The sequence below is a fragment of the Furipterus horrens genome, unplaced genomic scaffold (genome assembly GCF_987537825.1).
Source record: "Furipterus horrens unplaced genomic scaffold, mFurHor1.1.pri manual_scaffold_5, whole genome shotgun sequence".
Taxonomy (NCBI): domain Eukaryota; kingdom Metazoa; phylum Chordata; class Mammalia; order Chiroptera; family Furipteridae; genus Furipterus; species Furipterus horrens.
Window position 1 is genome coordinate 143,815,393 of NW_028327175.1, and position 25,297 is coordinate 143,840,689.

The following is a 25,297-nucleotide window of genomic DNA, read 5'->3' on the forward strand; positions in this document are numbered from 1 at the left end:
CTTTTCCTCACATCTATTTTGCTTTAAGCTTTCTAATTTCATGTTATACTGGTAGAGTACTGCCAGTGCTCTAGACACTTGTATATTTACGTTATTCAATAGCAATGAGCCAGTTGACTTTCTGCCTTTCACAGAATTACCCCAGTGCTGGGATGCAGGCGGCCTGGATTCCTGCCCAGCTGTGGCCCCGGCTTGCTGGGTGCTGTGGGTGACTTGCACCCTCAGGAACCTAGTTTTTCTCACAGATAATATAAGAGCCTTTTAGAGTAGATGACTTCTGTTCTATAAAACTATGTTTTGCTTTATTTTAACATGATTGAATGGGCCAATTATGTTTGAATATTATTAGTGGCAGAGCCTTTTTTTTTTTTTTGGTCCAGAAGATGCATAAGTAACTAAGGATTCTTCAAAGTCCTCTCTCTGGTTTCCATGTTGATGGGATAGGAATGTGGGAAATGGAAGCCTCCTGTTGTCATGGCAATCCCAAGCATCTCCATCCCTTGCCCCTGTCCTTCCACAGGGGCATACCCCTGGTTTCCCCTCTGCCCTCTCGAGACCTCTCTTCAGTATGTGCGACACCCAGTCATGTGAGAGGAAGAAAGGAGATGCTGTGGGTATCAGCAAACTGCCTTCCTCAGCTTGTAGAGAAGACCGAACTGTTCTGTCGTGTCAGAAACGCCTTGTTCCAGTGACTTGCCTGTTGGAACATCACAGCTTTATTTACCCAGCATGGTGGGAAATGGAAACTTCTGGTTATGAAATACCATGTAGAACAGAAAGGTCACCTCTCCCTCCATTTCTACTTGACCCTCTGAGCCTCAGCCGTTTTCCCCAACATCTACCAGGAGGTTTGCTACTTAGCAGACACATTGCATACGACTCCTCGCAGTGAAGCCTGTTTGGCCAGTAGTCCCTGTTTGGAGCCCTTTAAAAAATCAGCCCATTCCTTTTTGCTTCTGTATTTTTTGCTTTTTATGGAAGAAGCTGAGGCTGTAGAATCAGAAACTGTAGAGGATGACTGACTGAGGAGTGAGATCACTGGAATTTAGGCAACATCTCCCAGCAACGTCTTCTGCCAGATGCTTGAGGTGCTAGGAAACCTTGATGCAGAACTTGTAACATTGTGACATCTGGGCCTAGCCTTGTGTTGCATGCAAGTGTCCTTTACTGTTGAACCTAAGTTTCATTTTTTTGCATTTAATTCTTTTTCTTTGCCTCCCTTCATTCTTAACATCTCTCCCTCATGTCTGTCTGCGTGTATGTATGTTCATATATACATATATCCACGTGGAATTTCCGTGACATTACAAAGTGGAAAACAACAATAATGCCTGTCCTTGAGAACTTTTTTATTTTTAAAATTGTAAATAATGTTGTCTCCCCATTTAGAATTGGACTTTCAAGCCACTGACTAGGAAAAATTCCTGGGAAACCTCTGCATTTGTGTCAGACTTCACTGCAAAACAGGTATCCCTTGTTTTAAGAAAGCATGATAAAGACCGTGTTAGACTTACAGACTTGGTAAGGACTTTTCATGCATGGCGAAATCATGGCTAACACGTAGCACCTCTGTGTGGTACGTGTGGCTAGTAGGATGTTGTAAACACCTAGTCAAGAGGAAGGCCAAGGAGCAGAACTGTAGAACTACTGAGTCAAGGGATTTCTAGCCACCAGAGAAATCATTATGACTTAAGATGGTGATCATAGACCCTCAATCTCAACTTGCCTAACACCAGATTTATCATTTTTTCCTTTCAACTTATTCAATGTGGGCAGTGGCATTTCCTAGAAACCTAGAACTTCTCAGTTCCTTTTATATGAATGCTACATTCCGTTCATTCTAATTTCAGATTTATTAACTCTTTCTTTCCCTATTTAGTGATGTATAGATGTTCAGATGGAGGCCCAGCTCCTTAGCACGAAACTTGGGGTTTTCATAACCTGGCCCCGATCTGTCCCACCTCATCTGTAGCTACTTCATGCCACAGTTTCCCTCACACTCTTGAAGCTCCTGTCGCCTTCCATTCTATTCCTCGTGTATATCTCCTTCGCTGCTAGGTTTTGAGTTTCTCAAGGGAAAAGACTGGCTCCTGTCCGTCATTCATCTTTATATCCCACTGCCCTGTGCAGAGTCTGACGCACAGAAGGTGCTCGCCTAGAATTCATCTGTTTATTCAACTTGTATTTACTGAGCAGCCTTCTATGTGCCAGGCGCAGTTGTAGACCCTGGCAGTGCTGCAATGAGTAGAGGCCCCAAAGCTCAGCTAAAGCAGGCAGTAAACAAATGAGTATATAGTACCTGGCAGTGACAAGGGAAATGAAGAAAAATAAGGCATATAATAGGTTAGAAAGTGTCGGGGATAGTGGGGAGGGGCGGTACTTTAGATGGGGTGATTGGACCAGGCCTCTAATGACGTGACAGTTGAGCAGACACTGGAATCAAACGAAGACAAATGGCATGCAGGTGTTTGAGGCCAGAGCAGTCCAGGCAGGAGAAAGAGCAGGTTAAGAGTCCCTGAGTCCCTGAGACATAACTTGAGAACAGCTAAGGAACGTGTGGCACAGTGAGCTGGGGGAAAGTGTGACACAGGAGGTCACCAGGTGTGCACGATGGGTCAGGTAGGCACTATCAGCCAGGGCCAGAGAGTTTGGTTTGTTCCAAGAGTGATAAATCATTAGAGAAGAATATGAACAGATTTGAATTTTAAAAGATTCACTCTGACTGCAGTGCAGAGAAGAGGGCAGCATGCGTGGAAGGGGGGCTCTGGTTAGGATGCCATTGCCGTAGTCCGGGTGTGAAATGATCGCAGCCTAGACGTAGTTAACATCTGGCTAGGGAATAGATTCTGTGCTGGAGTGGTGGGAAGGGATGGACTCTGTAGAAGTTACTGTTTCTCTTGCACTTAGAGCTACTTGTCTTTTATAGCTTTCTATTGTATTATCTTTCTCGTGCAAGGGTTTTGGGTCTCTTTGTGAAATCCTGAATTTTATATGAAAAGATAGAGTTCACTAACTTGAGAGCTCTTACAACTTTGCTTGAGTATATTTTATTTCAGAGCAAAGCCATGTGATGTGTATATCCTGGTATCTGTTTTCTATCATAGCTTTTTTTGGATCAGACATTTACCTAAAAGGAGTAGTACAAATCATTTGAGGGGGCAGATTGTGTAGGATGAATTCATGTTGCAGGATATATTGGCCCATTGGCGGTGGAAAGATTTGGAGAAAAAAGAAAAACAGTCATTGGCTAGTTAGGACATGGGTGGAGTGGGAAGAGCTTAGTGGCTGAGGCACTGGACATGAGGTGGAACATTCTGGCATGAACAGTCGCATAGTTATAGGGAGACCGGTGGAACAGTCACTGAGTAGGCTTTTTGAAAATGATTCCGTACTGAAAGGGAAAGAAATGGAGAAGGGAAATGGTGTTGGCGGGTCCTGCTGAGGACATGTCATGACATCTGTATTCAGACCTGTCCTAGGAGCTTTGTCTGTCCCTCTGAAAGGGAGAGATACAATTTTCTGGTGTGGCTTTTCTAGGACCGCGCTCCGAGAGGACTGGCATAGTTTTTCACATGTTCGGCAACAGCGTGTATCATATCTTCAAAGACCACTTAGGAAAAGATTTATTTTGCATTTTAACCTTTGATAAATACTCTGGATTGGAGGACCTTATTGGTTACATGAGTATCTGCCAACACAGGAAAGTTTATCTACGGCATTTAGCTCTTTTCCCTGAATGGAATGTAATTTCCAAGGACATAATCCTGTGCTGGTTGGTGACTGCTGCTCTAGATGAGAATTTGATTATTTTTGGTTTTTGTTTTATTCAGCAGACTAGACTCCACTAACATTTATCTTTCATTTTACCCCATTGTAGTTGTATCCGCTCTTCTTTTCACATTAAGTTGATTGGATCAACATACTTATCTCCTTCCTCTTTTAATCTCCAAGGTAGTTAATAACCACAGTTATTGTTGGCATTTTTTTCAATTGTTTTTAAGTCTTTGATGGTTGTGATTAAGTAAAGTTCTTAAAAGCTCTTGGTATAGAGCATTTGATAAGAAACGGGTCTCTCCGGGTTACTATTCAATAGAGTTTATTTTCCAACTTCCAGAAGAGCCTCTTCTTAAGGTAGGTTCATTTTATTATAAATCGACCTCATACTGTGGACCACAAGGCTAGTCTCTAAGGGAGCTTCAGGGCACCTTTAAGTTATCAAGAATTATTGAAGACTGCTTGCTAAGGATACAGAAGCAAGCAAAAAAGGAAAGCTGCATAAAAATGATCTTCTGAGGAATTTGTTCTCATTGTAACATCTCTTTTTTAAAAAAAAACTTATTTATTGATTTGAGAGAGAGAGAGAAACATCGATTTCTGTGGTTCCACTTACTTATGCATTCATTGGTTGCTTCTTGTATGTGCCCTGACCGGGGATCAAACCCTCAACCTTAGTGTATCGGGATGACACTAACCAGCTGAGCTACCCCGGCCAGGGGTACATCTCAGTTTTTGAAAGTGTGTGCTGTTCAAACTCTATCCGAGTATAAAATTCACGAGGATGAAACTTCCCACGTGGTACTGAAGCTTTTGGGTGCATCTCTCCCATTATTTAACTGGCTGATAAGTTGTCGTACTCCTCTCCAGCAATAAAGCAAGATAAGATTCAGGGAGCATCTCTTGCCGCCCTCTCCCTCTACGTGCAGCTGCATCTCTTACGTGCTTAGTCAAAGTCTGTTTTCTTCTGCTGCTTTTCATCCATGCTATCAACAGTTGTTACCATCCTATTCAAATGGCAGATTCCACACAGCTGATATTTGAGTAACAGGAATTCTTTTTACATGCACTGTGGCATTTGATCCAATCACTCCCTCAAAACAAGTACAGTACTGGTAGTTATTTTCTCTCAGTGAAGATAACTGAGTCTCAGGGAAGGTGTTGACTTGCCCAAGGTCCCACATGGTATATTCTGGGGATTGAAGGCACTTCAGTATAAGTCCAGTATAGAAATAGATCCAGTTTGGGTCCTTGGTAACAGGTACCTGCCCCTCTGCAAAAGTGTTTTCTTAGCAGATACAGTGGCATAGACTCCATGTGCATAGGACAGATAGAATGAAGGCAGATCGTTGTTTGACAAGGTTTATGTGTCACATACTATCCAGGGTACATGCGCATGTGCCCCAGAAGGGATCTGCCAACCCGAGAGCTATCACATCTTGCGTCCCACCATAGTTTGTAGAAAATGTACTTTGTTCTGTCCTGACTGACTGCTGTAACTTCCTAGGTGTCGCATGGGCCCTCCTCACTACCAGTTTAGAAAACCTCCTTTGCCACTTACTTGAGTCACGGTTTTCTACTGAAGACTACTGACCAGGCGTCCCACGCTCATTCTTGTCCTCTCCATTTCTAATACGTTTTCTCATCTCCCATTGATTTGTGACCCATCATCCATCTGAGCTGTAGAGCCTGGGCTGAGGTCCTGCTTTCTGTCCTTTCCTGGGGACCTGCCCCATCCCATTCCCAGACAGTTTGGTCCTATGAGGCTTTTGCAGGCTGCTGCTTCACCTCCTTTTACCAGTGGCATCATTTGGAGTGGGGAAGAACAGTCTCTGTAGGGGCTAGATGACAGATTTAATGCCAGACTGTATCCACTTCTTATTCTCACATTAGCTAATTGGTGATCTATCTTATATGCTTTCATTTTTTCTAATTTTTTACCAGTTTAGGTCTCAAGACCTAAATATTCGTGTAGCCCTAAGAATTGAAGGGAAAACAGATTCATCCTAAATTTAGTAATTCCTGCAATTTGACTTTTAACTTACTATAAATATTATAAGGAAGACAGCCAAAAAAATGCATAGGTGCAATAAATTAGTTTTTATGAGTTTATTTTTATTGATAACACCAAAGAAACTAAATGATTCTTCTTGCTTGTAGGCAGATTAGAAGACAAATGTAAACAAAAAAGGGGAAAAGCTACTTACCATGTTGCCAAGGATAAATGGTGATGGTAATATTTGGGTTCATGTCCCTTTTGTATTTTCCTGTGTGCTCATGTATTCATGATCGATATATGTGTGTGCTTTCACGTGGTATCATATTTGCCTTCTATTTGGTAGCATGCCCAGGGGTTATCTCTCTCCTTCTCTGAAAAAAACCATCATGGCTGTCTGGTTAATTATTCGAGATCCGATTTAGAAGTCACCACATCTGTTCCCACCAGCCTGTACGCAATTAAGCATTCAGGGTGAATCTTACTAGTGTAAGATACTAACTGAGAGAAATGGGTCAAGTTGCTTAACTTCTGTAGTAACATTATTACCTCACTACAAGATGGGAATGATAAAATAGTGTCTGTCTCAGCATTGTTGTGAGGACTGAGTGAGATAATATGTACAAAGCCCTTGACTGAGTCCTTGGCATCCTCCTGGTTCCCAGCCCTGCCCCACTCCCATTCCCGCTTAGTAAACAGCGTCTCTGTTCTTCATGGCTCTGAGGCCAGACATCTTGGTTTTGTTCTTGGGATTTGCTCTCACCTGACATCTGGTCTGTCTGTTAACCCCACCACTTCTCACCACCTCTGTTGCTGCCCTAGGTCTAATCACCACCATCGCTTACGGATGGTGTTGCAGGAACTTCCTGCTGGTGGCTCTGTTGGTGTTTTTGCTTCAAGTCACTTGTCAACTGGGCAGACAGAGTGTGTCACTGTAAGAGTAAGTTGGTGTATATCAGTCTTCTCCCACCTCATATAACTTTTAAGCCCAGACTCTCACGGTGACCAGGGAGGTCCCAGCAGACCCAGCCTTCTTTCCTCCTCGATCTCATGTCCTCATGCCCATTGCTTGGCACCTTTGCTGGTTAGCAAACATCCATATGTGCTGGCCTCTGATTTGGAATCTTCTTCCACATAGATCCTCATGGTTAACCCCCTCATACATGGGGACACCTTCTTGACCAACTTAACCCAGATGACACTTAATTTTACCCTTTAGCCCAGGGGTCCCCAACCTCCCTCATCCCTGTCTGTGGACGACACTCACGTTACTGTCTGAGCTCTGCCTCCTGTCTCCCCTCCATCCCCATCCAAGTTCGTGGAAAAATTGTCTTACATGAAACCAGTCCTTGGTGCCAAAAAGGTTGGGGACCACTGCTTTAGCATGTATCTAACTTTCTCTGTATTTTACTTATTTATCTTGTTTGTTGTCTGCCTTCTCCACTAGAATATATGCACCTCAAGGCAGGCTTTTTGTCCATTGTGTCTACTGCTGTACTCCCAGGGCCCAGAATAATGCCCAGTACATATAGTTTTGTTATGCAAATAGATAAATAAAAATAGCAGCAGTTGACCTTTTTTGAGTGTTGCTAGTTACTGTGCCTAGAATCCAATAAATCTTAGCCACTGCCAGTGATACATATGCTTATTATGTTTTCAGAAACCTGCTCTTAAAAATGAGAGTGTGTTACTTTTAGGGCTAATCCATTAGCCCAAAAGCAAATATTAATTGTTCAGTTCCACTAGCTGTGACTGAACAAGCCCCTAAGACTGTGATTCAAAGTGGGTAAGTTTTGATGAAGGAATGAGGAAAGACCTGAGTAAACTTATACATATTTGCATTATATTGTACCTATTTGTATTATATATACATATGTTATTTTTGTTAATAACCTAATATACCAACAAGAAATATAACTCCTTTTGTTTTATACATATGTATGTAGCAGTTTGTGGATGATACTTGATTTTAATTCTTCATAACTGTCTCAAGTAGATCATATTGATTTTGTCTTTCAGATCTTATAAAGTAGCATTGTTTGTTTACCTCATGTTACAATCTATATTTAACCCAGGAAATAATATTTTTTAAAAAGTCATTTGAGCAGAGGCAGTTTTCTAATGTGATCAGTTCTTTGCAAATTCCCTAAACCAGTACAGATCATTTCTCAAACTTAATCAACTATGGCAATAAATTGCAAATCTTTTACATGGGGATTAGAAGAGAAATCTAAGCCACACCCCTTTTAAAACTTGGCAGTTGAGTGAAGAGTAGCTGAGTGAGTCTGGAGACCTGGGTTTTGTGTGGCTGTCTCATGGATTGACTGCACCTCTATGCTAGTACTCAATATCTTTACACCTTAATTTTTCCTTTCGTAAAATGAGATAATAATATGTGCTAAACAGGAATGTGGTTAAAATAATTAACACCAAAGATGTAAAATCTCTTTGAGTTGGATTTTTGAAAGACAAAAAGGCACTGTGCATGTACAGACACATCTATGGGCTGGGTGCATGAGTCTGTCTTCCTCTGATTCATGGTGCGTGCCGTCCACCCTGCGCGGGTTTGCAGGAAACAGTGAATGGGGTTACAGGTCCCCTAGCAGAGCATATATTTTTACTTTTCTCTTTGTTCTACAGCATTTATTATTTCCCTTTCATTTGATTTACAAACCTCACCTTGGAATTTTCTTCCCTAAAGTACCAAATTAGGCCTGGGTTTCCATGACTGACCATCTGGAGCAGTTGAGACTCCCGGGATGGGCAGAAAGCACCTTCAGGGCAATGTGGAAATGGAAGGAAAGGGAGAGAGAATGCAGAGCTCAACTATCTCAGCAAGTGTGGTAAATTAAAATACAAGTACTTCTGGCAGATATATGGAAGTCTTTAAATGGCAGACATTTATGGAAGGAGGCAGGTAAGGGTTATCAGAGGGGGTAAGAAGTGTAGCTCTACAGCACAGAACTGTGGTGTTGCCAGTATCACAGGTACCCTCCTAAGTATCACTGGGACTAAAAGATGACTAAGGATGAGACTCTCTGTTGGTAATGGTGATGCCAGTTTCACCATTAAAAATACCATAAAATAGAAACAAAGATGTGAAATGATTTGCAGAATGAAGTGGCTCTGTCCAGTTGGGGACATCTGGGATCTCCATTTAGAGGTGGTATTTGAGGTGGATTATGTGGATAGGATTATAGCAGATGGGATTATGGGAGAGGCCAGGGAAAGATATTTGTTGGCAAAAGCAAAAATGTGCGGTTTTAGGAAACAAAGAGTAGCTCCTTTTGCCCAGGCCAGTGGGATTCAGGTCTGCAAGATGAGACAAATAAGGTCGCTTGGGGTCACGTAGAAGAGAGCCCCAGGACTTTGAAACTTCAGTAGACAGTGGTGTGCAGTTGTCATGATCTAGGGAATCCAAGGAGGGCTAGTAGCAGGTGATTAAAGGGAGGAAAGCAGAGGTAAGAACCTCTTTGGAGTTGGCTTCAACAGATTGTGAGATGGACAGAAGAGTAGAGCTGTGAAGAAATTAAAACAGGAAGGTGGGGTAGCACCAGGGAGCTTATTCAGAGTAGGTGGTCTATCGGGGACCTGAATGACAGGCATTGTTCTAGGAGTCCAGGCTGAGAGAATGGCTGTCACAAAGGTCCTAACTGAGGCAGGAGGGTCTTTGCATGGCGTGCTCAAAGAGCACCAAAGGCACCTGATTGAAGCTGGGTTCTACAGTGATGGGGAGAGCTGCAGGGGTGAGGCTGAGGAGGGGCGGCCAGATCTCCTAGGACCTCGCGAGCTTGGTGAAGGATCTGGATTTTATTCAAGATACATTTGGCAACCATTGGGGAGTTTGAAAGGGCATACACTATTTAACTGTCTCAAACAAGATGATTCTGGCTGCTCTATGTGGAGTGGATTTTAGGGAGGCACCAGTGGAGTTAGGGACAACAGGAGGAAGGTTGTTGTGGAAGTTCAGGTGAGACAGGACGTTGAGACGTGGATGAGAGTTTGGAGTGACTGATTAAACCTGGGGGCAGGAGGTAAACAGATTGAACTGGGCGCCGGCTGACCATGCAGGCAATAATGGAAAAAAGTGTGCGCCTGATGTTGGATGTCTAAAAGGATCTTTCACTACTTTAATAACTAGTACAGTTATTAAATTATTATCAGAATGCTTACTTTTTAGAGCTCTACTTCAATATGAAATATAAAATACTAACTGAAAAATCGGAGTTAAGTAGATTTTGAAATGTAACTTAAATGTGATAAAATGTTTGTTCATCTATAGGTATACAATAGTGTATTCTCAGGATGAGATTGGGATTTCTTACACTATTTGAAGCAATTTCCTGAATCCTTTTGTCTTGTGTAATATATTTATATTTCAGCTTAAACTCTGAACTGCAATTTTCTCATCTGTAAAATAAAGATCACAGCCATGCATTGCAGGTTGTTGTAAGAATTAAATGGCACAGAGCTTGGCATATAGGAGAAATGAGGCAAAACTGTAGCTATTGATAACACCCTGGGGAAATACCTCAAAAGCATTTCTCTGATCCATAAGAAAGAGATATCCTTTTCTTCCTTTTGCTGGCGAGGAAGACTAATTTCCAAGGGTACTAATGGAGATGGTCCATGTCACCTGGTGTAGCTTCTTAAGAGTCTATCTGCACTGCTGAGAATGGTTGTGCAGTCCGACTCGGGAGTGACACGGTATCTGTCTCCTCCCGTGTTGAATCGACATCTTGCGATGACGCTGGAGTGTCCTCTCCAGTGAAGCTGAAGCTACAGAGCCTGGGCAGGGTGATATGGAGGGTCTGCTGTTGCCCATGCAGCAGACCCCCCCCTCTCTTCGCAGCTGAAGGATCCAAGGGAAAGACGGAGTCAATACAGCTTGGCTTCAGGTGCGCCGCAGGAGTTGCCGGTGTTGACTACAACGTCAAACCGCCTTAGGGACTCCGGCTCCGGATTTTCTGTCGGGGTTTACTCCCTTAGCCTTTCCCCTGAAGAGGTATGCCGCAAGGCAGCGGAGGTTTTTTGGAGTCAGAGTTTTCCTTCTCTGATGTGCCCTGACTGGAAGATCGAACCAGCGACACTTAGCTCGCAGGCCGACGCTCAATCCACTGAGCCAAACCAGCCAGGGAAAAGGTCACCTAGTAGGTCTTTGTTAAAGGTAGAGGTAGCATTTGGATGAAGCTAAGCTCAGTTATGCCTTGTCCACATGGTTTATACTGGAATTGCTAATCAGAGACCTGAATCGGGGACCTGAAGCACACCAGCCTTGATGTTGATTCCAGAGACACGGGCCTCCCTGACTCCATGTTAGTTAGGTACGTGTATGCTTTCTCGCTTTTTAATCGCCTTGTAGTTGGGATTGTTGCTGAATTCTACTGCTATGTTTCAGGACCTGATTGTTTCTAAAAGCCAAATTCTTCCCAAAAGAGCTTGCAGATCAGCTCAGAGCACTGAATGAGTTGAGTATATGTTCTGACTGTGGATTAGTTGAAAGAGATAACAGAAGAATGTTCTAGAATTTTAATATTACTTTTTAGTATATTCGTTTCTTTCACTGCTTTATTTTATTTTTTATTTTTTGGTATTTTAGACTGTTGTACCAAACAGTGTAGTGCTACTACTTTAAGTTTAATTTTGATAGTATTTAATCAAGTTCTGAGTACTTTTTCCTTTTTAAATAGGAATATTTTAAAAATAAAAATAAAAATAATAAAGTCACCTGTATTGGACATAGAGAGTCAATAATTATCTATAAAGTACTGGCACTTTTATTCATACTTCTTTTTAATCATATTTAACAAGTATGTTTTTCTTTTCTCAGAAAAATTAGTGATGAGCCTATTATTCAAATGCTTGGGAGAAGAATAGATAACCAGGACGAATACAAGGGTGTGTGAGGTGATAGTCATTGCAAAGTGTGAGCAAATGGGCACCAGGCTTCTTTCTAACATGAAAGGAGAGATGTATCCCGTATGAGGAGAATTATAACCTGCATCCTGTTCTTGGTATTTGTTTAATCTCTAGTCATAGCTCATTAACATTTTTTTCTGTGGCTTTTTTTGTTGTTGCATTGTAGCTTTTTTTCTTTTTTAACAAAAGGGACTTTATTTGTAAAAAGTCAAGGGAGCCTCTGTGGCAGCTACAGGATAGGTGGGCTTCTTGGGTCAGGGCATTTGGGCAGATGTACTTGAGGAGTGTGGGGGGGGACTGCCTTCCATGTCACCCCGGGCTGCGTGGGTGACGGGTGGCACTGGTTCAAAGGCAGGGTAGGCTTCGGGGGCCTCGGCTTCCACCAGTTCCGGAACAGGCTCTTCCTCAGTCAGCACTGGGATTTCACGGTGTCGCCTGCAGTTATGCATTTCCACCCCTGGGAGCTCTCACTTTAATCACTTTAAATATTTCTTTTTAAAATACGTATTTTAAACTTTTTAAACCTTTAAGTAAGAATTCTAATGTGGGAAATTATTTGGTTAATAAAATAAATACCTTCATTGCATACAATTCTTGAAACACTTGTATATCCTCCTTTTTAAAATTTATGTTAGGTGATCCTCGTTTAACATTATACTTTGAAAATATTCTAAGCTTAATTTCAAAAAGATGAGTAGATGCCAAAGACCAGAATATTCTGGTAAACAACCACTTTTAGCTTATCACCTTGTTTGTTGTTAGCATTGATGAATTCACAGGGATGAAGTCACTTCAAGTCCAATAGTAAATGTGACTCCATCTTTAATGTTTGTTACTTTACAAACTTTTTGTAAAAAGATTTATCTTTTTTATCCTTTATCATTTTTTCAATATACCCCATTCTTTGATAATTCTGAATCCTTTCACAACTACTCATATGACTCAAGTTTGAGATATGGAAATAGTTCTTGGTGTGTGTTATTTGTGTGTGTGTGAGTGTTTTTAAGATAGTATTCTTGGCCACAATTGAGTGATACTGGTCATTTTCTGATGTTTCTTCCTTTGAAGAGATGAACAGATCTAGACTTAGCAAGTTTCTGTCTTACATGTTTCTTATATTGTTCAAGTGAAATTTCTGTTTGTTTATGGCTTGAGAGGGCTTTTTCTTTTTAAGAAAGATAACCATTACATCTTACAGTTTAAAGGTAACTTTTGTATTTCAGATATTCTCGTTAAGACATTTATGGGCTAGTATTTTTCTCTAGTATTGTCTTTCTTTATATTGTTTAATTGTATTGTGCTTTCATCATACTTGAAATTAGAGGCATATATCTTTACAAGACAGCTTTATGCTGAATAAATTCTCCTCGTTAGAGATGACACACAGAGCTTTACTAAAAGGAAATAAGATGGCCCCTGTGGTAAGAATTCTGACCCAGTTTCTAAAATGGAGATAAAACACCCAGACTCTACCCGTACACCTTAAGTGATTGAACTGTGTAGTTATGAGTGAAATGCTAATATAATTGCATAGGTTATTTTTAATTATTCAAGTCACATTTCTCTTCATTCCTCTTATTAAAACAAAAAAATACAAATGATACAAATTATCTTCCAGTTACCACATTTCACTAGGAATATCTATCCAGCATAAAAGTAAAAACTATACTAACAATTGTAGAGTGATCAGATGTTTCATATTCTCAGAAGGAAGCCTGCCCATTGCTTCTAAAACATTTGTGTATATTTAACTCAAACTTCCCCAAACCAAGGAAAAATTTGAACTCCCCAAATTGAGAAAGAGAAGACCCGCAGGCCAGTGGTCCTGGCCTGTGGTTGGTGGAACAGGACAGAGTACAGAGGGAAGAAACGTTCTTGTCAAAGCATACACTTAAGTTTGTAGTGTAATCAAAGTGAACCTCAGTGTGTGGAATCTGTTATAAGGAGGAATTATCAAACTCAACGTATATGTTCACATTACATATCAAATTTCATTAGAACCACTAATCAACTTGAAATTCTTGCTCATTTTGTTATTCACCATACAAATGGTACGTTTGATGGCTACCATTGTGTGCGTATGGCAGGGATCTTTCATATATTTTTTTCTAATGTTATTTCTGATTCATAATTTAGGAAACTAAGACTCAAAGATGCCAACAGCATATTGGAGGCCACGTAGTAAACAGAGAGGAGGTAGGGGGTGGATGCTTTTTTCTTGACGTCATGCTTCCTCAGAGATCAGCTAAGAGAATCAGTTTCTGGGGTGTACAAATAAAATTGTTGAATGTCATTGGCTCATTAAATGTCAGAAAAATTTTGAATTCTCATTTTAATGTCATTCTGATTTTTTAAAATATATCCCCTTTTATGACGGAAAAGACACTCTTTGAATATTTAACCATAGGTACTAAGTAGACTGACCAATTAGAATGGGCTCCAGTTATATATCAGTTGAACGTTAACTCAGGTATAAGGCCTCATGAAGCCTAATGAATAGCAATAGAGAGTGTTTTAAACTCTTTTGGCAAGATAATATTTAAAATACCCCACCACATCATTCTCAAGATTCTCACCTTAACCTGCTATTAACTATAGTTAGGACATTCTGATTTCAAGCTCTCAAGTAGTTTTGGGGATTTGTTTTATTGGGTCATTGAAAAGTTAAATGAACCTGCGAATTTCATGACTGAGTGTCTGCCCTGTTTTTCCCTTTTTCTAGGTCTATTATTAGCAGAAGATTTTTCTGCATAGTTGGCACGCTGTACCTGTATCGGTGTATTACAATGTATGTAACTACACTCCCAGTACCTGGTATGCATTTCAACTGCTCTCCGAAGGTAAACCATTCCTCTCTGTCATTTCCCGTTTTGTTTGTTTCTCGTCTTGCTCGGGGGTCCTTTGTCTTAGGCCAGAGATGAAAATTTCTTCAGAATGTTAGTCAGGTCCCTCCACCCTCATCTGGGAACGTTACTGAACAATATAGCCAGGCAGCCCCACCCTTCTCAAAACTTCCGAGCCCTGCTAGCGCTTCCCAGCTGGGGAAACATGTGGTCTCGTTAGTGTGCTGGAGGCAGTTAAGCTTTGTGTGTGGGTGTAGCTCTGGCTTACTGCCAGATTTTTAAAATATCATTCGTTTCCTTGACACAGATCCGTAAGCGTTTAGATGACTTTTCCCTCTTTTAGATGGAAAGTTTGGTTTGAAATGATTATTTTTTTCTTTCTTTCTATTAATCCCCTTGGTGGTAATCTGTAACAGTAAGAGATACTGTTTTTGACTCCTAGCATTCCCACCCACCCAAACAACATCACTCCTCTCTGAAGGTAGAGTTTTGCGGAATGTGTTGATCTTCTCTAGTAGGATAGAACACTTCAGTCCTCTCTTATCGTCTCTACCTTTTCTTCAGTCACATAACAGTCCTTACCCTTAACCTTTGCCTTGGATTAATTTTAACTCAGGATCATTGGAACTTTATGAAATAATTAGCAGAAGATTTGGTTTTAATATGTTTATGTACATTAAGTCTCTTTAATGCAATAGGAAGTAGAAGAAACTAGTTTCCTTGATTTGGTTGGGAAATAAAATATGGAATATTTTAGTGTGTTTGAAATCATTTCTTTGCATGGCACCCTTTCGGTTTCATCCCTTTGTACTTTTGTTCCTTCCAGAAAAGATATTTTTTCTTTGCTAGAATCCTGGAAAAGCCTTGAAAAGTTGACTTTGGATTTTTAAAATGTGTCTTAATTTGAAATGTTGGATTCCTTTTGGTTGTTTGCTTACTGTGGTCCCTCTTTCTTCTTATACTTTTGTATGTGCTCAGAGAGGTAGCAGGTTTCTTAACTTTACTCCTTACGTTTTCTACAGACTTTTCTTTCGGGGAGCCGCCATAAGGAGTGCACGTGCCCCGCCGTCTGTATCAGTGGTCCTCTCTCTGCTCCTCCCATGTAGCTCTTCCTCCCGCCCTTCCGAGAAAGCCAGCCTCACATCTTCTTTAGTCTCTATGGAATCTCTCAAGCACTTTCCTTGAAGCTCCCAGATTATAGGAAATACCTGTTGTCACTGAGGATCCAGTGATATGGACTCTTGCTGGGAGGCTGGCTCGCTAAGCAGTATGTTCTCAGTAGTAGGCTGCCTGTTTGGGATATTTGCCTGAGTTTAGTTCAGCTGCTTTAAAAAACCTGTCTGTGCATTGGGAAATTTCTCCACCGCTGAACACATCATGCCAGTTTGGTTAGATGTGCAGTCTGGCCAAGCACACGTTGAAGATGGATCCAGCATCATGCTGGGTAGCCTTTCTCCCCACTGTGGCTCTGGCTTTGTTTCTTCTTAGTGCCTCTGCAGCTTTACCCAGCGGCCAGCCAGCCTGGGCTCCATTAGCGCTGGCATTCACACAGTCAGCTTGAGTCTTTGCTTATCTGACCAAGATCTATGACTTAAAAATAGCTTGTGGGTTTTCTTGGTAAAGACAGAAGTAATAACTGGAACTATGTGTCAAAACCAAACCCAAACATGTCTCTCACTTATTGTGTTGCCAGAACTCCTGAGTTGGGACATCATTTTGTGACGGTCTTCTGGAAATTGGAGTTTTTCAACTAAAGTATACATAGTAGAGAGTGAAATATTAGCACACCTTAGCAAATATTATCAGTTAAAACTAATTAAAATCTAATTACTTCTTTTACAGAACAGGGCTCTTGGAAAAAAGAATTCAGAAAAAGTTTTTATTCTGAAAATTTTCAAATGTATTCCAAATAAAAAAAGTAGTGTAAAATATAAGGGACTTCTATATACCCAATACCCAGATTCTGTAGTTATCAAGATATGCTACATTGGCTTCATCTGTTTTTTTTTTTTTTTCCTTTTGAAGAATTTATTTTTAAATCCAAGTAATGCTACATACTTTGGTCTGCATCTAAAATTTGGGGGCATTTTATTGTATAACTTGAATGCTGTTGGTACATTCAACATGATTAACAGTAATTCTTTGGTATCACAATTACCAGTTCATGGAATAACTTGATTGTCTTAAATGCCTTTTTTTTTTTTTTTTTCAGTTAGTTTGTAGAAATTAGGATCCCTTTCCATTAGATATAGTTGTTCTGTTTCTTAAGTCTCTAATTCTGGACCAGTCTTTTCTCCCTCTTGTTTCACCCCATCAGTAACTTACAGAGATCATATCATTTTTCCTGCAGAATATCCCACATTCTGGATTAGTTTATGTGTTTCTAGTGTCAATTAACTTCTTCCGCTTTTCTCCATCCTTCCTCCTAATAGGAAAGTTGGCTCTGGAGACTTGATTCAATTCAATTTTAACTTGTTTGACAAGAGCATGTCACAGGTAAAGCAGAGTGATTACTGAAGGTAGACGGAGAGTTAGGAAAGTCCTCTCAGGCTTGGTGCTGCCGTGTGGAATGGCAGATCAAGCTTAAGAAATTCAGTGGTCAGTCAAGGACAGGGAGGCTGCACTGGGGAATAGTGTCAGAGGGGAGAGAAGGGTAACACTGTCTTAGAGAGAGATCCCAGATACAGTAGTCCCTCTCTATATCACGGTTCACTTATTGAGGCCTCACTGTATCACGGGATTTTAAAAAATATTATATTTAATTATTTATCATGGATTTTTTGCTATATTGTGGGATTTTGCGGTACTTTATATGTATGTTGTTAAAGTTACATAGGTTTAAGAGTGTAGAATATGTTTTAAGAACATAGTAGTGTTTATAAAAGTGTGGGAAAGGTTAATAAGGGAGTGGGAAAGGTTAATAATGGACTGGGAATGATTTATAAGTGTGTGGGAAGGGTTTATAAAGCCTTAAAATATATATAAATACTAAAATAAATGTAAGGTTCCTACTTTGCAGATTTTCACCTATCGCGGGGGGCGGAGGGTATCTAGAATGTAATACCCGTGATAAGTGAGGGAATACTGTACCTACATTGTCTACACAAGACTCATACCCAGGGCTGAGTTTCAAAATTGAAAGGAACCTTCCTAAAAGTCACTCAGTCCAATATCCTACTTGATGTTTGTCAGTATCCTCACCACCAGATCTTGATCAACCTCTCTCTGAACCAGTGCGTAGACTGGGGACTTATTACCCTATGAAAGTACAAACCTACTGAGTAGTAGAAAGAACACTGAGGTCAGAGTTAGGATGATCTTGTACCGTCACTTACTAGCTGTGTGTCAGTTGTATTTAACTTCTCAGAACCTTGGTGGTTTTACTGGCCAAACAGGGCTAATGACACTTTTTTACATGTGTCTGAATGAGTCGTGAAAGTGAAAGAAAGCAATGCATAGGGGGTCTGTCACTTTAAAATATTGTACAGAAATAAAAGGACTTGGTGTCATCATCATGCTTCAACCCCTAGATTCTTTCTTGTCCAGCATTTGTAAGATGCTGTAATATGGCTAAATCACTGGCCCCCAGGGTGGAAAGGAGGAGAGAGATTTGAGCCATGTTTAAGTGGCTGAATCATTATAATTTGGTACTAAGTTTGATGTAGGTAATGAGGATAGAGAAAAAGGATTTCAAAGGCGACTGGGTTTTACCACTGCAATACTCATAGGGGAAGGAGGAGGAGGAGGAGGAGGGAGTTCCTGTCTTCAGATTGAACAAATAGAGTTTGAGGTGAGATATCTAAGTGGTTATGTCTAGGACAGTTAGCAACATAGGTCTGAAGGTGAGGGAAAAATCGGAGCTAGAAATTAAATATTATTTGTGATTCATCATAATCTAGATGGTGTTAAAGCCGTGAATATGGATGAAGAGACCAGAGACAGGACCATGTTTCTAGAATTGGATATTATTTCTTGATTAGAGACACCATTTAAGGCCTGTCTGTTGGTGGATACCCTTACTGTTATTGGTCATCATTAAACCACGGGGGAAGAGAGTTGGGCTTTAGAATACAAATTTCTGTTTAACACAGTAATGTGAACTTAAACTTGGTTCTGCCATCATATTAAACCCCATAATGAATATACTTAATTCTTCCCTTAATGCCAATACTCAAAATGCATGGCTTCTAAGAAAAATGTTCAAAAAATATGAAGTAGTAATTATGAAAATTGTTCCTATTGTTCACTCATGTGATGGTGGTATACTCTTGACTTCACAAAATGGAGTAGCTTGGAGAAATAATCATTCTGTGAAATGATTATGTAAGGAAGAAAAGTGGGCCTCCCATCAAATGCTATTGCAACAAAGATTACCACTGGGAGAGGGAAGTAGGTGTGTTTAGTTCCTAGAGTAGACATTCTGGGAAGCTCTGGCCTTGTATCCCTGTGTATGGGTGTGCCAGGCTTACACCGGAGGCTCCCCAGTTTTTGGTACTTGATTAGCCCACACTAATCTCATCCCAGCTTTTCTCCAAGGATCATGTGTACCAACCCGAAAACAACCTCTCATCATCTCATCCAACTGTTTAGAATTCCATTTAAAAAAAAAAAAAAAAAAAAAAAAAAAAAAGAAAACAAGGCAGAAACATTTGAGAATTCTTTGGTGTTCTAGTTTTTTTCTGTTTTAGCAAACTGCAAAAATAAGGGGAGGAAAGACCTAGGCACCAGATACACTGACAGCTTAATGCTAATGAAAGAGAAAAAATAATGTATGCTGTTTTCAACTCCCATTGTAATAATCATATGAATTAATCTAGTGACTAAGCATTAAAGTGAGATGCATGTTGGTTTCTGTTTTGTGGTCTCCATGGTGAGCTTAGATTTGAAAACCTTTGAAAAGAGTTATGTTACAGGCAGGGTACTTAGCTGGCTAATGCATTAGTCTGACGTGGTATTTTTAGTGAAATGATTCTCTGAACTTGAAAGACTTGTTTGTTTGGTGGTTTTTAATATCTCCTAACACAGTCGAACATATCACACTGTTGGACAAGTTTTATGTTTGGGTGGCAGCTGAGATTAAATTAATTGTTCTGTGGAAAAATAAAATACAAATGTAATAACAGAAAGGCCTTTATTTTCTCTCCCGTCACTGTTAGTTTTTCTGCATTGCACAAATTAGACAGATCAGAGCACACCCTTTAATTTACTGCTCAGCCTTGATGTGGCAGTTATCAGCCTAAAAGTTCTCTTTCTGGCCTGAGTTCAGCCCCCCAAGGCCAAAGACTCATTGCTCTTCAGGATTTTATTACCTTTTTTAGTTCTTTCTTACATTCTCAGGTAGCAGCTTGACTGTTCAAGCTGCCCTCCATGACGACAAATTTTAATATTCTGATTAACCACTGCCAACCTTATTGGTATTTCAGAATATGGCTTGTATTCTATTACCAAAATTGCTTCATGGCATCCTGTTGAATTGTGTGGAATCAGTGCTTGATTTTTACCTAATTTTCTGTTTGTCTGCCAGTTTCTTGTTGTCAGTATAATTTTCCTTTTCGTTCATTTTAATGTTTTCCTATTTCTTACATATAATTTCCAGTAACCTTCCTCATCCCAATTCACTTCTTCGCTTTCCCAGGTCTCTCTCCACTGTCCTCTTTCTTTTTCAGGGATTGAAAAATAAAAAAAGGAAATGCATGAATTATGTCTTTGATTTTTTTTACCTATTTTAAAGAAATTCTACATTCGTTATAGACTCATTAAAATATAGAAAATGGAAAATTTTTATAATCACTCATGGCCCTATCTGCTATTAATATTTTAGATTTATTAGTTCTTTATTGTATTTTCTTACATACTTCAGATTATGATTTATGTGTAGTTATTCATGTTTTCTTATAATTAACATTTGATGTATGCATCTGACATAATATAATACTTCTTGTTTAAGGGAAATCACAGAGAGACTCATGCTCACAGACTGAGGCAGGGAGTCTGTAGATGAGACTTCTTTTGATAAACATGCAAGTTGCTTATTTCCTGGACAAACATTTCTAGAGAACCCATCCCATGCAGGGTGCATTATGGTCGGTCGGTCGGCAGCCGTCCGTCTCGAGAGACGATGGTGTAGCTTCTTAAGAGTCTATCTGCACCGCCGAGAATGGTTGTGCAGTCCGACTCGGGAGTGACACGGTATCTGTCTCCTCCCATGTTGAATCGACATCTTGTGATGACGCTGGAGTGTCCTCTCCAGTGAAGCTGAAGCTACAGAGCCTGGGCAGGGTGATATGGAGGGTCTGCTGTTGCCCATGCAGCAGACCCCCCCCTCTCTTCGCAGCTGAAGGATCCAAGGGAAAGACGGAGTCAATACAGCTTGGCTTCAGGTGTGCCGCAGGAGTTGCCGGTATTGACTACAATGTCAAACCGCCTTAGGGACTCCGGCTCCGGATTTTCTGTCGGGGTTTACTCCCTTAGCCTTTCCCCTGAAGAGGTATGCCGCAAGGCAGCGGAGGTTTTTTGGAGTCAGAGTTTTCCTTCTCTGATGTGCCCTGACTGGAAGATCGAACCAGCGACACTTAGCTCGCAGGCCGACGCTCAATCCACTGAGCCAAACCAGCCAGGGCTAGTTGCATTATGAGGGTACACAAATATGTAAGACAGAGCCGCTCCCCTCACAAATGGGCATCCCAAAGCCATGGCAGACATGTGACTGGCCGGCTACTCTGCCTTGTTCAGTCCTGCCTGTTATAGGCGTGAGCGCAGTTGCCATGGGAGAAGGCGGCTCACTCCCCTGGGAGGGCTGGTTGCCCTCAGGAGGGGCCGTCTGAGCCAAGTCTAAAAAGGATGAGCAGGAGTTTGTCAAGTGGGACTGAAGAGAGGAGGAGCCTGCCAGGTAGAAAAACAGGAAGAGTGTGTGAGGGAGTCTGGGAAACAGGTAGAGTTAGATGTGCCTGGGCATGTGTGTTAGCCTGTGGGTGGGGTGGCCAGAGATAAACCCGGAGAGGCAAGTTGTGGGCAGTTGTAAGGGGTCTTGTCATGTTTCTGAGTAGTTTGGGCTTCATCTAAGGACTTTGGCCACAGGAAGCCAGAATAGGTTTAGCAGGGAGTATTATGTGATCACATCTGTCTCTCAGACCTCTCCAGTGATTTAGAAATTAAGCTGTTTGGGATGGAGGGAGGAGGGAGGCTTTGGAGTGGTGCCAAATTAATGTGTACCTGTTTTGTGCCGGGTGTGATTCTAAATAAGTTGGTTGTTTTCATTTAACCCTCACAACAGTGAGTATGTTGTTTTCATTTAACCCTCACAACAGTGAGTAAGAGGAAACTGCGGTTGGTTCAGAGATGCTTGATCTGCCTGTCATCTCACAGGTCCTAACGGTACTAAGTGGCAGAGGCAAGAAGTTTGTTTTGCTGCATCTCAGTTCTTGGTACTTCACACGGAGGATACAGTGGAGGCTACGTTTGCATGCTTGTCTGAATTAGAGGTGAGGAAGGACTAGACCAGAGCAGAGAGGTCTGTGTTTGGAAGACAGTGGGAAGGTGACAAAGATTTTCTACATGGCAACAGCATATGTAGTATGAAAAGGTCACCAGAGTCAGAAAGCTTTCACTGAACTTTGTAAGTTATGTAAACATGTAACCCCTATGCTGTACATGTAAAACTAATATAATACTGAATGTCAAAGATAACTGAAAAAAAAAATTGTAAAAGGAAAGCACTCACTGAGGAAATACAGAGAGCCTCAGAGGTCACAGTGCATCGCTCTACATGAAGCATTATCCATATGTCAGAGTAGAGAGACGTTCATTCTGAGGAAGGATTCCAAAGCTGCCCAGACACCGCAGGCTAGCGGGTTCCATTCAAAAACCACAGTCCCGCTTGAGAGGCTCCCGCTGGCCGTCTTTGAGACAATTTGAGCATTACAGTAAAATAATGACAGTGATTAATTATAAGACATTTATTAAAAACATTTAAAAAATTAGTATTGGTGGAGGAGAAGGTCACGTGATAGATGTAAAAGAAACATTAGAAATAGAAACTCACCATTTTGCAACTACTGTAGTAATAATTCAAGCAAGAATTATCAATGAATCCTAAAGGTTTAGGTGAAAGGTGGGAGCCATAATGTTTACATGACCTCAAAATTGTTTATTACCTGTAAAGGGACAAAGATGTGTATTCAGTAGAGTAATCTGGCAGAGAGCACCATTAGCCAAGGGATCAAACCAGTAATAGGACAAATGGTATCAGCTACTTTCTTGATGTGACGTGTGGAGAAGGACACATCACTTCTGTAATATTCCTGCCAATAACATTTAACCTGAATTTAAATATAAGGAAACAGTCAGATAAAACCAGATCAAAGGACATTCTATAAAGAAACCAGACTGGACCCTTCAAAAACGTCACTCATTAAAAAAGAAAACAAGACCGAGAAACTGTAGTAGACTAAGAAAAATTGAGTCTGACAGGTAACCTCCGTATGTAATCTCTGACTGGACTCCAGATTGCGGGGAGAAAGCTCTGAAGGATATTGCTGAGACTATTGGAAATCTGAATAAGGATGTCTATTAACTATGATAATATTGTATCATTGTTAAATATCATGTATGTGATTATAAAGAAAAGTGCCCTTGTTTTCACATGTTGGGGTGATGTGTCGTGATGTATTCAACTTATTCTCAAGGGGTCCAGGAGAAATGTGAGAGAAAAGAAGCAAATGTGGCATCATGTTGGTACTTGATGAGTCTGGGTGAAGGGTCTGTGGGTATTCATTGTCCACTTCCTTAGATCTGGAAATTTTCAAAACAAATCATAGGGAAATTGTTTTTTCAGTTTTCACTTCGTGTTCAGATAGGCTAAAGACTCTCTCAACACCTAAAGCAAATATAATTTTGGTAAAGGCAAATCTTGCCTGACTCAAATACTATATTTCTTTAATGTGACAAATAAGAATATGGGCAAATGGAAATTCATAGCTAACCTTTATTTAAGATTTTATAAAGCCGTCGATAAGTCTTCTTACTAGAAGCTATGAATTTTAAAGTTTTTACCAGGAAGAAGGGAGGCTGGTTGGGATTAGTGTTTCATTGCTGATAATTCCTTAGCGATGACTCCTCCCACCCCCAAAATAAAGCCCACCTAGTATAGGGATTATGCAAATTGATGGATGCATTTGATAATGGAGAGGTACACAGAGCCAGATCCTTCAGAGATTAGTGGAAGACAAAGTGTTTTTAAAAGTTATACAAGGGGGACCCCCCAAAAAACAATTAATTTATAAAAGGTTGTGTGTTTATTCTTACATGTTTTAAACTTCAGTCATTTTCTAAGCACTCTCCTTTTGATATAATACACGGATTGAGACATTTTTTCTGCTGCTCAAAACAAGTTTTGAACTCGTTGATTTTGATGCCTTTTAGTGTTTCTGCTGTTTTTTTGTTTCACCTCTTCCACATCATTGAAATATTTCCCCTTGAGGACTTTTTCATCCAGGGAAACAAACAAACAAAAAATTGCTCATGTTGAGATCGAGTGAATAGGGAGTCCTGTCATATTTGGTCAAAAATAGCTGAATACTCAGCACAGTGGTGGACAAGTAGGCATGGTTTCGAGTTGAGTCTTCATAAAAAAATTCACTAAAGCTTAACACAGCCTCTCACAACACCATCAGCTGGTACACTGATACTCATGGGTTCCTAGAACACTCACATAGCGGGGGAAGCCTGTACTACAAGGGCCCCCCCCCCTCATATATATGAGTTCTAAAAGGATGTGCTTACTGAAATCTCTCTACCTCACATCAGTGGAGGTGGGCATAATATTTGTGGATGAAACTAAATCTTTCTAGAAGTGAAGTGATTACAGTCTGGAGGAAGAATTCAGAAGTCTCTCCTGATCACAGAGTAACCTCTGTGAGGGCTGTGTATTGAAGGAGAACCATCCAAATTTCACTTGTCTGCTAGGCCTTGAGTTCTCACTTAAGGAATGCCCCCCCCCCCCCAACGCACACACTATTCCCCTAAAAAATTGACCTAACTTGGTCATTGTAATGCTGCCTTAGATTTGGAGAGCACTTTCTAATTTCAGCAGTCGCTTGTCCAAATGTTGTCTCACTTTGGTGGGTGAGGGTTGAGGATGAGGAAGTATTGTCCTTGCCATGTCGCAGACGAGAGAACTGAAGCTAGAGCAGGTAAAATGGTTTGACCAGAGCCACCAAAACTGGGGCTTGGGATTGTTTATGACACTGTTATTCCTGGGAAAGGAAACTTGGTAACCTTTGGAACATCGGTCCAACACAGCACAGTTTACAGCAAAGAAAGTTCAAATCAAACTGAAAACACCTTGTAGAAGAAGGCAGAAAACGGGTGATTTGTTTATGAAAGATTTCCATGAAAATAACTTTTATAGAGATGGGGAAGTTTAATTTTAATGGAGAAAACACCAAAAATAGATCTTTAGAGAATAATGAAAAAATATTGTTTTAGCTATCCAACTACATTTAAATGACATGTACAATGGATTAAATTTCATTAGAACAGCAACAAACATGAACCTGGAGACATTGGTCAGCCTTTGTCGTTGGGGAGGTGTTTGCAGCAATAGCAGGCTCTTTCCAGGGATCCCAGGCAAGAGTGTTCAGTCAGGGGGATTGAGCCCAGCTGAGTCAGTGTGTGAAACAGAGAATTAGCCTCTCTGTGTATTTGCCCATCTGTAAAATGGGCGTATAACGTCTGCAGGAACCACATGGCAGGCTTGTGAGGATAT

The 25,297-nt window shown here is 40.7% G+C and overlaps 1 protein-coding gene across 7 annotated transcripts in view; it reads left to right on the forward strand.

The window, feature by feature from the left end:
* The window catches only part of SGMS1 (sphingomyelin synthase 1), a 290,955-nt gene that overhangs the window by 257,719 nt on the left and 7,939 nt on the right, over positions 1-25,297 (forward strand). For all 7 annotated transcript variants that reach the window (XM_090278031.1, XM_090278030.1, XM_090278035.1 and 4 more), the window contains one exon: positions 14,412-14,529. In XM_090278031.1, coding sequence (XP_090134157.1) covers positions 14,412-14,529 — 118 coding nt within the window. The remainder of the gene's footprint in view (positions 1-14,411; positions 14,530-25,297) is intronic.